At 37.4% G+C, this 14,164-nt stretch overlaps 1 protein-coding gene across 1 annotated transcript; it reads right to left on the minus strand.

Moving 5' to 3' along the window:
- Nucleotides 1-6,329: 6,329 nt before the first annotated feature.
- On the minus strand, nucleotides 6,330-10,569 carry LOC108242710. The gene is made up of 4 exons (XM_017427714.3): nucleotides 10,446-10,569; nucleotides 10,227-10,308; nucleotides 9,787-10,137; nucleotides 6,330-7,585 (listed from the first exon to the last, which is right to left on the minus strand). Exons 2-4 carry the CDS (start codon nucleotides 10,285-10,287, stop codon nucleotides 7,176-7,178), a joined length of 822 nt encoding a protein of 273 aa, XP_017283203.1. The 5' UTR covers nucleotides 10,288-10,308; nucleotides 10,446-10,569; the 3' UTR covers nucleotides 6,330-7,175.
- Between the last annotated feature and the right edge of the window lie 3,595 nt (nucleotides 10,570-14,164).

A 14,164-nucleotide genomic window follows, 5' to 3' on the forward strand; every position in this document is an offset into this window, starting at 1 on the left:
GAAGGCAATAATCAGCAGATAAATTTAGCACTGTAGCCAAAAAGTGAAAGTTTTCCAACTCCCAGGTGGTCCTTTTTTAGCTCCACTAGAGAACTTTGTTTCCTCCTGCAGGAATACTTTTCAGTTCTTGGAGCTGCTTCACTTGACTTCCATAGAAAAGAATTAGTCATATATACAGTGATTCTGTGTTAACTGAATGGTAATTCTAGTTGCTTTATGTAGCTTTATTAACTGCAAATCAAATAATAACTTACTGACAGGGTAATTCAGCTCCTTGGTCATTTTGTTGGAACTGGTTCTTTAATCTTTAACTGACCACAAGATATTAGAGTCTAAAATGACCCAAGTTGGCCATTAGTTTATATAGTTTTCAATGATTCTTTTTGTGTTTATATTACATATATCACTTGCATTTAAGATAGATATTCTAAAATGTTTCATTGTAATAGATAATGATATTTATTGTCCTGTTTTATGGCCTGCACATGTTGGTGAACCTGCAGGAGGAGGACATCTCTGCCATATTGTTCTATTTTTCCTCATGTACTGTCTTCCATTCTCAGGAGGTGCATTATTTCCAAGAGACTGAGCATTTGCTTGGGGCAGATCTTGATCAAGGGCTTTTAACGTGTTTGCACACAAACTCTAGCTCCAGTCCTGGGCAGTCCCTGACCTCTTCCTGTTCCTTCTGCAGGCCTGCCTTGATCACCTTGATCATTAATGCGCTTGAGGTGTGGGATGAACTTCCTGGTCACACGGTGGTCACAGTCACGGTCTGATACATCAAAGAGAAGATTGTTATCGAACTCACTCATTTCCATTAGTTCAACTATTTCTGCAGTCACTTTACTCACCGAGTATGTATTTCAGTGCTTCTGTAGCTGTAAATCTAGCTATCTTAGACATCTGATGTACTGAAAAACTGAAACAAAGTGTTCAGACTGAACATTATAATAGAACTGAATACTAAAGTGTACGACAAACCAGCCAATCCATGCAAAAAAAGAAAAAAAGGAGGCTGAACAGATGAAGGAGAAGTATACTGACAGTTCTGTAGTAGGAAACACAGTTCCAACAAAGAACATAAAACCAGCATTATTGTAAAAAAAGCAGAAACACGTGACTGAGGTAATAAATGACCTTATTTGGCAAATGGGGGAAGAATTTAAACTGAAACAGTTGTACATACTGTAAACAATTATTAATGTTGTCTTGTGACTTTGTGGGCTATATTGAGCTATTATTTTAGCTCATATATGTGTTTGTATACATATGTTTGTATGCATGTATGTATTAGAAAATGCTTTATATAAAACAATAAAAAGTCAAGCGAGGCCTTTAGAAACTGTCACCAAGCACACTGCCCCATGTGTACATCAGCTCTTGGAATAATTAATCCAAGATGACTTGCATTTACGGTAATGTTAGGTAAAAGGCCATCAATGCTTCACATAAATCTCTGCTGTTTGTTGACATAATCTGGCTTTTATCTTCATGTCCTTGTTGTTTCTTCCTCTCTGTTGCATCCATCCGTCCTACCTCACTGTTCCTGTCAGTCAGCCTGTGATCTGTCTGTTTGCTCCCCTCCTCAGCTCATTTCGGTGGAATAACTCGCTGCACCCACTTTTCTGAAAAATGACCACCTGGCTGTCAGGGTGATAATGTAAACCTCGCTAAGAGGAGATAACTCCCTACTGGGATAATTGGTCGGACACACACAAGCACACAGACATAAACACACAAATTAAGTCAGGGCAGACGGTGAGAAGCCTCTCAGTTACCATAGGAACATGACCCTCATATACAGTCGTATCACCGTGAACTGACCTAACAACCCCCACTGTGTACTTTGCCCAGATGAGGTGCTCACTGGAGAAAAACCTACAGCAAAAAGGTGATGTAACACAGCAGCAGGATCCCTTATGAAAATGGGAACAGTATTTATCTGGTAACAGAGGAAATGCAAAAAGGTCACTGACACAAAAGGTCAGTTACACTTCTACCCACCAACAGGATTTAGGATTACACAATGGTATCTAAAAGTGAACACCAAAGTGTCATGTTAAATTTTTTTTTTAATTTACTGTAGCCTAAACGTAGTTCATAAAGAAGCATACTGTAGCTTTCACAATAAAATGTTGTCTTAGACCAAGTGAACCAAAATCACAACTTGGACATTTTGTTCCCTGTGACTATAAACCTCTGTGAAAACTGTCATTAGTTTGTCCAAAAGACCATTTTTTTAAAACTGTGTAAACTGTTCCACCTTGTGGTCGCAGATGGATGTTACAGCTTTGAAAAAAAAACACTAATGGAGTTTGAATCAACATTTTTATAAACTAAAAAAAAAGATAAAAAAACATATATTTAAAAAAAAGATTAATAATGGTGTGTTGAAGGTTTTACCTACAGGTCCATTTAACTCTGATCATGAGTTTAAAGTTACATCACATCATTAAAAGAAACACAAATTAATGCAACATGAACTGCCAAAAAAAGAGCTTTGCAAGCTTGTGTTGTGTTTTCTCTGATTCTACACTATAGGCTTCTTCTTCATGGGAAATTTTGTGCAGATAAAACAAAAACAAAAAAGAAATCAAAGAATCCAGACCGGAACTTAAGTGGCTCAAACACTTGCAGAATGGGTTGAGAAAAGATAAGCTTTAGTTTGTCTCTCAAACTGCATGTGAAGTAATTAGTGTGATTTAGATTCAGAAACTCTCACACTAAGGCTCTCTTCACTCTAGATAATGACCCCACTGTGACATAAAAAAATCATGAACATGGATGGTCTTTGAGCTGTCTTGGTGAGTTCCTGGAGATGCAGTGAGCTCAACGTTACTTGTGAAAGAATGTGATAGGCCATTGGAACTCTCTAGGCAGTATGGCTGCTACCTGCGTTGTGTCCTGCCAATGCTTTCGCTACAACCAACAGGGTCATGCCAGGCTCTCACCATGACCAGTCCACGCTCTCCACGCAACAGTAAATACTGCGCCACACTCAACTGTTTTTCATTCGCCTTTTAAATGCAAAGCAAGACACGCATGTTCTCATCAAGGTGAAGTCTGGAAGGAAAAAGGGAGGATATTGTTGAAGTTCTGCGCAGAAAAGCTCTTCAACTGCATCCTCTAAAATTGTGACAAGGTTATGGAAACAGCCTAGTGGAGAAGTGATACCCTTAGTAGCATGACGTGAGAGAAAGAAGCCAAGTGCAGGACCATATGCATGGGGTTTATTATCAGATTGTTGTCCCCCCCAACAAAATAACAATCAGAAAACCAAGAATGTTCTTGAAATGTGCTGCTGACATATAGAGCAAGGTAAGGTGGAAAAAATGGCATCTCTGGGACAATTTGGAAAAATTGCAACTTCATGATTGTCTTTAGTCTGAAGGACGTATTCCAAAATAGACACAGTTCATCAACATTCATATAACTTGTGTAGATCATGTGCAGGGGTCTTCATCTAGTACAAAGGGGGCCTGATGTAAGGCTTAATGCTCACCTTTAATGCTCTCACAAATGTTTCTTTAACTTTCTTTTCAAACTCTCACAGGAGGATGGAAGAAAAACTCAGATCAGACTTTTATTTCACATTCTGAAGACATGTTTTTACACACTGCCTTTGTTCATGATTCACAGTAATTTACAGATGTTGATTTGGTGTACAAACCCCATCAACTTGAATAAAACACACTTCAAACCAAAATGTGTCTAAACTTGGCTTTTATAAACTTTAATCTCACATTAATTAATGTTGGAAAAAAAATAGCAGAAAAATAACAGATTAATTGTAAAATTAATCAAAAAAAAAAAAGATTCACACCATTTATTAATGACAAGACATCTTTTTGTAAACATTTGTGAGAATTTCAAACACAGAACAAAACAAAGACAGCTGATTTATTTTTATAATATTCTACCAACCCTAAAGTCACCCTGCTTGTGCAAAAATCAGGTAACTTCGTTTTGTTTCGAAACAAAAAATAAAAACTTGAAGAAATGGCTGCAAACCGATCTCCAGCCACCATCAAAAAGAAGCAATATACAGGCACATTACTGTGATTGTTCAGCGTTTTAAGTAAAAGCTATTTCGAACAAACATACTTACTCAGGCTCCTACCCGCTAAAAGAACAAAGACACCACTTGTCTAAATTGTTTTCAATATGAGACAATTATATGTTCATAAACATATACAGGACAACACAGATAGCATATCTGAACAGGTGTGTGTTTAGTTACCCCATGAGGACTTGAATGTGTTGACTGAAACAAAATCTCAAGCCGTCCGAATGTGAAAGATTACAGTGTATTAGACTTGTTTTGAGCTCTCAGTCAGCAGAACAGAGCACGTCCCAGATTTTTTTGTGTCTGGATGGATCCAGACACTCTGTACTAGTCGAAGTGACCCCGCTGCGTTCAGGGATTGTCATCTGCAGCACGACCTCGCTTTAAAAGCTAAACTTTCCCCTCGATTTAGTGGCGTCATTAGCAGAGAGGCATTCTGACGAGAAAAAGGCTCTCAAATGCTTTGTGTGGACAGGGAGCACTGAGGCGTTAACTGAGGCAAAAGCTTTTACCTTGGAGCTGAGATTGTCCCCCGGCTATGGTCTCTACCTGACAGACTGAGGGCACGCTGAGGATTAAAAGCCTGTGGAAAGGATTTATATCCACTCTCTTGCTCAGACAAACTTTTGGTCTGAGTTTAAATAAAAAAAAGTAAATATGCTGATAACTCAAACCTGTATGGTTCAGTTTGTTCATATAGAAGGGCTTGTTGCTCTCAGATTAGATTTGTTTAATTAACAGATTACAGAGCTCAATGCACTGAACTCTGGTGAACTCTGGTGAGTTCTGAAATGTCTCCCCACTACTGTTTTATATGTCTACATAGAGCAAGATAATGCTCAGGTCTGTTTTTATCGGAACTAAACATTTTGTTAAATGCAGAATTGATGAGAACCACAAACCTTTTTCATCTTATGTCAGAGAAAACAACAACAAGCCAAAACCAATTGCATGGTGTGGATTTATGCCAGCTAAAGCTTAAAATGAAATCCCAATACCTGGTATGTGAGTAGCCTTTTGCTGCCTGAGACAAGTTAAGTGTCACTTTATCTTCCTAAGGTGCTCTTTGGCCGTGAGCATCTTAGGGGCAAATATAAGCCTGGGCTGGAATGCATTAACTTGGCCTCCAGTACGAATGTAACAAACCTTGGTGTTATTTTTTTTTTTTTACCAAGATTGTTGTTACTATTACTAGAGTTTCTAAAAGTAGAAAGGAAGGCAGAGCTGTCGGTTACCAGGCTCCTTTCTTATGGAACCAAATTCCACCTTGTCTACTTTTAAGACTTTTTAAGAAAAAATTTTCGAGTTAGGGTTGACTTAGGTTATCCTTAGCTGTGTCTTCACTTGAGCTATCATACGGCTTAGACTCCTGTAGGTAATACTGACCATATTTCCTCCCTCTGCTGTCTCTCTTTACAAGTATGTATGAGATTATTGCTGTCATAAATTTTTGTGTTCTCGCTTTGTTTTTCTTTCCATCACAAAGTACTTTCAGCTCAATGCTTTTGTCTGTGTCTCTTTCCTGTCTGATTAACCCTCAGCAGGTCGTGACAATGTTCTTAATATATGGTTGATGATTTCTTCTTGTGAAAAGGGAGTCATTCTTCTCCACTGTCATCTGCTGCCTCATGCTTGCTCAATAAAAGGGTATGCGTCAAAGTGAAGATTTTACGCAATCTGTTGGTTTCCTTAAAAAGACAATTCTGTAGTTTTTGGCATTTTAATTTTTTTTTTAGATATCCTGAATTTGAGTGTATTGTTTTGTAACGGACTTCTCACCTGTTCAGGGTGTACCACACATCTTATTAATGACTGTCAGAGATTGACAGCTCCTCACAACCCTGAACAAGATGAGAGGAGTATAGAAAATGGATGAATGATTATATTGCATTATAAATGAATTTGCATCTAGATTTGTTTTGAACTTAACTGGTTTGCATTTAATTTTATTTGAACCCATTTACTTTTCTTGTATAGTGCTCTGAAATGACTTTGGCTGTGAATTTTTTGTGAACTGAAATGAGCTGAATTACACTGAAGTGGCTAGCAGTGGTTAGAGCTCCTGCCTCCCAGCTAGGAGGTTGCAGGATTGCTTCCTGACCTGGGGCCTTTCTGGGTGGAGTTTGCATGTTCTCCCTGTGCTCACGTGGGTGAACACCAGTTTCTTTACACAGACCAAAAACATGCATATTAGGTTAATTGGTAACTCTAAAATTGTCCCTTGGTGAGAGTGAGAGTGCAAATGGTTGTTTGTCTCTATGTGTCCCTGTGATGGACTTGTGACCTGTCCAGGGTGTCCCCGCCTCTCACAAAGTGACTGCTGGAGATAGGCACCTGCTCTCTGTGGTTCAGAAAGGAGAAGCAGGTAAAATAAAATGGATGGATTATGCTGAACTGAATAATTGAATAATTGTGTGTTGCTGATCACTCTCAGCCCACCAGGGGGCAGCAACCCTCCACAAACCACAGCCAGAGCTGACGTTTAAATGTGCTGCTGTTTCTTTTTTTAAAATCAGAGGCTTCAGTGTTTCTTTATATTTACAACAGAACCAACCAATCCTTGCGTCGATCTGCTCAGTATATGTTTTCCCATCCATTAGGCTCTTACAGAAATCTTTCTTTCACTCAGCAGTTACATAATACAGTGATAACAGTGCTGCAGGCACATGGTACACACAGCTCTCGAGAAATATTATTTTAGAGACATTTTCCCCATGAAAATACATTTGATTTGTATCTCAAGAACAAACTGACTGTGCTATCAGTGTGGTTTTCGTGAACCCAGCATCCCTCGCTCTCTCATTCATTACTTCCTGCTGGACAAAAGGGCTTTTTATTGTTTCACAACTATCAGCACCTTTGTTATCACCTTTCAACAGTCTGTGATTTTCTTGTTTACTTGAGCCAGGAGCTAAAAGGAAGAGTAATAAATCTTTGGACCGTGCACAGTGACTCATTTAACTGTTGCCCAGGTTTTTGAAAAAGGAGAGAGAGAGAGAAAAACCACCCCCAACAAAACAGAAATCTTAGTACCTCATTTGCCCTGATTAACAATAATCATTTACGCAAAAGCCTTATCACACTCCATGATGTGATCCTGTAGTATTCATTTTTTCCATGTGAAAATAAGTGAGATTAAAATAGACAACACTGCTGTCATGGTTTTGAGTGATCTGACTCCATTACCACCAGAGTTTTTAGGATGTAGTCCTGTGCGCACCCTCATGTCCTGAACCAAAGTACTTGCAATGATTCTCCCAGATGTAGAGCTCTTTAAAGAACAATTGAAGGGTAAGTGTGACCTTCCCCACTCCTCCTTTCTACTAATGGTCAACCAGCTGTGGATGGTGAGCCAGCCGTGTGCGTCCACACTTTTAGCAGTGCTTGGGGTCACTGACCCGTCTGAGAGGTTCTGGGAGCCCTGAAACCAGAGGACATCTCCATCTGGGTAGACATGGTTGAAGGTGCAGCTGGGACCGTCACTCGTTAAAACACTTTCAACTGTCCCACAGCACTCTGAAGGGGAGAGCACAAAAAATGCATTTAAGGTTGGTAGTTAAAAGCACAATTAAACCTTAATTGTTACAAATTAAACTGATAATATATGTGCTGCTTCTAAAGGTATGGAGGACGGATCCTGCCAAAATTGGCAATACATATAAAATTAAAGAAATGACTCAATAAAGTTATTAATGTGACAAATATTGCATCCAAAGTGAAAAAAAGACTTTCCCAACTTATTTGATTATACAGTGTGACATAAATTAATATTTGTTTATCATTATCATTTCCAATTGCCAATTTTGGCAGGATCCGTCCTCTAACACTAAGGCAGTAATTAATTTGTTAATTCATAGTAATATTTGCAGGTACATATTAAGGATGTAAGATTAAAATATTTGCCAGTTAAAATGTTTAAGCCTGTACAATTGTTGGTGAAAGATTATTTAGTAATCAATGATTTGTGGTGCGATGCCGTCACGTCCTGTTTTCATTTCATGGCAGGCGGTGGACTATATCAGCCATAGTAAATGTGTTCAAAACAATCTTTCTCAATCCTCTGTAAGTGTGAATTTAAAATCTTGACAATGTTATATTTCATAAATGGTTGTTATTGTATAAAATTAGTAGTTTTAACCTGTAAATAAACTTCCCTTTTTATCTAATAACAAAGTGACTTTTGCGTACTCTTCTGTGGAGTAAATTCATGTTTCAAGTGATTGTATTTACATTTGTAAGAGAGTTCTGTTTTGTATTTACAGTTGGGGTCGCTAGACTTTGAGAATTTGAGGGTCAGAAGCTGAAAGGCTTGGGAACTTCTGCTTTAGCTGCATTTATTGTTCTCAATTAGTGAAACAGCTGAAACCCCAACATGTACTATTAGTTCTCTTAAGTAAATACTTGGCTGTAACAAGTATTATGCTTAACTGTATTTTGAGCAACTATTGAGTATAAACAGCACTGTGAAAAGTTTTGAGTCATTCTTCATTTCTTTATATTTTCTTTCCAAGCCACCAGACCTCCCTGTAATCTTTTGAAGTGGTCACAATGAATAGTTTTCCAGGTTTGCTGATGGTCTGTTTAGGTTTTCCTTTGGACTTTTATTTTGTTAAAATTAGTCAATTGCCTGACCATTTCAGGAGGAATTTTCTTTCTTTGTTAATCCACCTAATGTTGACCTATGAATCATTCAGGCAATGGGATGAGCCAGCGTTGTGTCAACACATTTACAGTCAACGTCTTTTGTTGAATCCATTTAAAAATTAAAAATAATAAAAGTCTGACAGACAGATAGCATATTAAAATAGTATTTTAGCTACAAGGTGATTCCCAAAATTTTATTAGCTGAAAACTTTTCATATTGTTGATAATCAACTGAAGGATGCATTTCTCAGGTCCTGTCAGGTCTTTGATGGATTTTTTTTTTCTTTCTTAAAAACGTTCAGAGAGTGTTTATTTGCTGCAGATGTTTTTTTTTTTCCCTTCTGTCTGGTAATTTTTTTTTTGTCCTCCAGCGTCTCACTTTCTTAATATTTTAATCACACACTGCACAATATGTTCTTATGGTCAGGTACAAGGCTGGATAGAAGATAAGTGAAAAAGTAGCTAAATTTCAAAGAAAAACTTTACTTTCATAAAGTCTGGCTTACAGAAACTGGGAATGACCATAACTGCTGTTATTAATTTTATGTGATTTTCTTCAAAAATTAAAAAAGAGAGTAATGTAATAACATTTCTAAGCATATTGTTTCTTGCCTTCCATACTAAATTATTGATTAAGATCACTTTAAAATATTACAAGAATGTCGAACTTCTAAGAAGCACAAAAACACAAAAACAAACAAACAAAAAAAGATATCAGGTGTTGTAACAGTAGTGTTCATGTAAAATTGCCAAAACTCCTGGTAAAAGTTTGACCAGGTTACTACAAATCCTTTTTTTATTAGCCGGGTAAACAGTGAGCAGACGAGCTTCGAACATTCCTGCCCATTGTTTCACGGAAGTTCAGTGAATTAGAAAACAAAGGCAGGAAAGAAGAAGTGTATGATTTAAGATTTCTACAACCGAGGAGCAAACTGCATTTAGCACATCTGTCAGAACTCAAGGATTGATGTTTGTAAACAAACAACAAAAACAAAACTGAAATACTCAGATCGGAGTTTATCAAAAAGCAGCAGAAATTAGAGCTGATAGTGTAAATAAAGGTGGACTCTGACCTTGTAGCTCCACTGTGGTGTAATTATGAGCCACTCCTTGGTTGGAGTGAAGTTTGCACATGTATGGCTTTGAGTTTCCACTCTCCAGAGGCAGCATTCTTTGAAAGACGAGGGACAGCTGTCCGTCTTTATAGTCACAACGGAAGTCACTTAAAGAATGACTTTTGTTTGTCACTATCGTCTCTTTACTGTTCACGGAGCAGAGAGGCGTGCTGCCCTGAGACCACTCCATGCGTTTGACTGATAGTCCTTGATGAGAAGAGAATGTGTTGCAGTGCAAGGAAACTTGTTTACCACACTCCGCTACATCCGTGGGGCTCACCTCCAGCCTCACCGACACTGTAGAGTGAGCTGCAAAAAATAAATTTACATTAGTTTCTGTTCATTCTTTCCAGCTTTTATTTTTTTTAGCTCAGAAGAGTGAAAAGTCAAACCCTTACCTTGTTTTGTGAGAATAAATGCCGGTAGAAGGCAGAACAGATGCAAAGCAGTAAACATCATCCTTAGCTCTTTTGCATTTCACTGTAAAGTGGGAAACAGCTCTTAATAAACACAGACTGTGAAAAGTTTTTTTTTTCCTGCAGCTGATGGGGTGGATCTTTAACAAGCTGACTTCTGACTTACACACTTGTCAAGTTTAAGATGTGAGCATTACTGACCTCAGGAGGATCGACGCGTCTTCTCAGCTCTCCCACAGAGTCCTAGCAGGAAATTTCTTTCCCCTCCAACGTTTGAGGACAAGACGTTAATCAATGTAGAAATGATGAAAAAAAAAAAAAAAAATATATATATATATATATATATATATATATATATATATATATATATATATATATATATATATATATCAGGAAGGACGATGACTTGCTGCTGTGGAGGGCATGCTAAGGGAACCGAAACAAAGAGGAGATGGTTAAAGAAGTGTGTAAGTGGGAGGGGAAGGGAGGGGGAGTGGAGCGGTGAAGGAAATTGGAAAGCACCGACAGACTGAGCGTGTGGAGCAATTCATGAAGCAGGATGGACTGGCACAAATAAAGGCTTGTATGATGCCTTTGATGTGTTGTAGCCTCAACTCCAGTTCCTTCAACAGATATAATTCTTTCCCATGACGTCATTATGGATGTTTAAAGCTGTTCTAACATTATGTCCTCAGAGGGGAAACTCTCTAATGTGTTATGTTCTGAAAAGTCACTTGCACTTCACTTTCTCTTACTGTAAAGTGATGAGTCATTTTATGGGAAGCAGCAGTGCTACCAGTGCCAACACATGCACACACACACACAGACATGGGTTCAAACTTGTTTTATTGTTCTTGGCACATAAACAGAAGTCAGTTAGAGGTTGGCTGGTTAAAAACAAGATGGATTCATATTTGTGACAAACACAATAGAAAAAAAATGAACTCAAACGCAGGTTAGTCCGCGTTAGCAGGCAGAGGTGATTAAGATCATTTTAACCACATACACCTGATGTGCACAATTTAAAACACTCTTAGAACTTCTACTTTCTTATGATAAGTTTAAGTAAAATTAGCTGAAAAAATACAAACATAAATTTACCAAACAGCACACAAAACCAACACTGCAGAATTCCAGAACCCCTAAATAAGTAAACAAAAACAAACAAACAAAAAAATAATTAAACACGGTTTTTATGAGCATGCAACACTATCTGGTGCTCACGCAATCGTAGCTTGTGCGCACTAGAAAATTATTTGATGTGCAACAACTGTTATTACACGCAAGGGAATGTCCCTTTTTGCAATTTAGCCATTCAGCGTCTGTGTTTTCAGTTTGGAAAGTGAAACAAGATTTATTTGAGCAATAGTTTGAACTCAAGTTACATCTGGAATGTTTTTTCTACAGTTATATAATTTATCTTCATTGAGTTTTTAGATGATGTTATCGGGAATATTTTGCGTTTTCAGGAAGGTGGATATATATTCTTTTGATACCATTTTTTACAGCAGTTTAAGGACATTTAGCTCACTAGGCTACTGAGAGGATTATTTGGTGCACACCGTATAGTTTTCTTGTGTACACAAGAAAACTATACGGTGTGCACCAGATAATATTACATGCCTACAAGAACGTTTTCTGTGCACTAGAAATGTATTTATAAGTTGATGTTTTTTTTTACCAACGTCCCATTAGGGACTCCATACTGACAGATAAATGAACTGCATGTATCTAGTACTTCACTAGTCTTTCTGACCACTTTCTACACAACTAGTCTGATTCACCCTTTCACACCCAAATTAGCAGGTGAGGACAACTTGGGCGTCAGTGAATTGCCCAAGGACACTTTGACATGTGATGGAGGAAGATGGGATCAAACCACCACCTCTCCAACTAACAACCAATTGCTCTGCCTTCCTGAGTCACAGCCACTGATTTAAAAAATATATATTTCTGGCAATTTGCTCAAGTCAGTCATGAACAAAATGTATTGCAGTTTTCTTATTTAATTTCAGCAAATGTTTGTGTAGAGAATTCTACAACATAGAAAAATAAGACAGACAGATAGATAGATAGATAGATAGATAGATAGATAGATAGATAGATAGATAGATAGATAGATAGATAGATAGATAGATAGATAGATAGATAGATAGAAAAAACATCTTTATGACTATATGTTGGGGATCAGTCTCAGCTACTAGCACTCCTGGGTTTAGCTCAACATCTATAAAGTTAACTGAGTTACTGCCATTTTTGTGTTTTCCACAATTGCTTAGGTTTGTCAGCCATCTTGAATTGGATTGACTCCCAAAGTCAATTAGTAGATGTCAACCCAGTGATTACATTCTGAAGCGTTCAATAAAATCTATCCAGTGGTTCATGAGATATTTTGCTTACAGTGCAGACAAACAAACACACATACACATGCTTGCATGTGCACACACACACACACATACAGAGACAAAAATAAAAAACATTATCACTCTGCCTTCACCTTCGGTGATTAGTATGTAGTGTATACATAGGAGCATTTTACTGAAACATTAATAAGCTTTTTGGAGCCTGGTAAAACAAAGGTTATAATAAAAGCTCTTGAGTCTTGGATCAACAGCTTGCTGCTGGTCATAATGAACACCATTTGGTTTGTTATTTTAAACTCAGCTGACTTTGTCTCATTATTCACCCTTGAGAAGCCCATCTGTCATGGTCAAAGGCTTTTTGTTTGCTTTTGTTTGTCAGTATTTGTCAGTTTTTTTGTGCTTATTTGTGTATTTGTACTTTTGAAATCTGTTAGTTGAACATTTGACTTGAGTTCATTTGGTTAGTTTGGTTCCCTGCTTTTCCTCTCTTGGATTGTATGAGTTTATTGACAACCCTGATATTTTATTTGACCCCTCAGTACAAACACTTCCTAGGTTTTATTTGTTCTCTCTCAGATCTTACAGATTTTACATCATACACCTACTGCTGGAGCTTTGTGTTTATTTTTGTTGTTGTTGGTTTTTGTTTTCTTTTTTTTTGTTTCACATATAAATTTTATAGCACCAGTGCAATAATTTTATTGGACACACTTCTGCTAGAACAACACATTTACCACAACTACAGGGTTTAGCAGGTGGTCCAACCCCAGTGTTCGTATTGGGGGTAATCTTCCTCTCAGAATAACTTTCACCTCTCCATCAGACGTACTAGTGCTGAAGCCGTCGTAGCCAGTTATCAGTACCCAACTCTACCTTTGTACAGTTTCTTTATACTCTTTAATTATCTGCTGTGTTAATTAAATGCATTTACATTCTGATGTCAGGAATTCAAATGTTCTTGGCTAGTTTGACCCGGGTGAATCTCTACAAATCCTTATAGGTTTATGTGAATAAATGGGAATATGAATAAATTTGAAGCCTTTTTTTTAGGTAATGGACAGAAACATGTGATGATAAGTAGGCTGAATTGTGATTGTAATCCAAATCTAGTCTATCCAAACAGAGTAGGAAATCCAAAGAGGGGTTCAGATACGACTGAAAGTAACAGTTCAAACCTTTTGAAGTGGGTGTTTGTAGAAAGTTAGCTGCTACTGTTGCAATTTGGAAAAAAATTTGGAAAAAAAATTTGGAAATAAATTTGGAAAAAAATTTGGAAATTTGTCAAATAAAAAGTATCTCTAAGTGGTTGACAATAAAATAAAATAGAATACACACACAAACAAGACACAAAATATTATAAAAAGACAAGAAAAACAAATACAATCATAAAAACTGCCTCATGAGGGCGATGCCTCATATTTATAAGTGCATCATATTAGTAATAATGTTAGGATCTGAGTTTTGGAATTATGTTTTGTCTTCATGTTTCAGTTATAGTTTATTGTTTGTGTTTTGTCTCTTCCCTGTGCCTCAGCCAACATTCACTTCTCCTCAGTC

Source organism: Kryptolebias marmoratus, linkage group LG3 (genome assembly GCF_001649575.2).
Source record: "Kryptolebias marmoratus isolate JLee-2015 linkage group LG3, ASM164957v2, whole genome shotgun sequence".
Taxonomy (NCBI): Eukaryota; Metazoa; Chordata; class Actinopteri; order Cyprinodontiformes; family Rivulidae; genus Kryptolebias; species Kryptolebias marmoratus.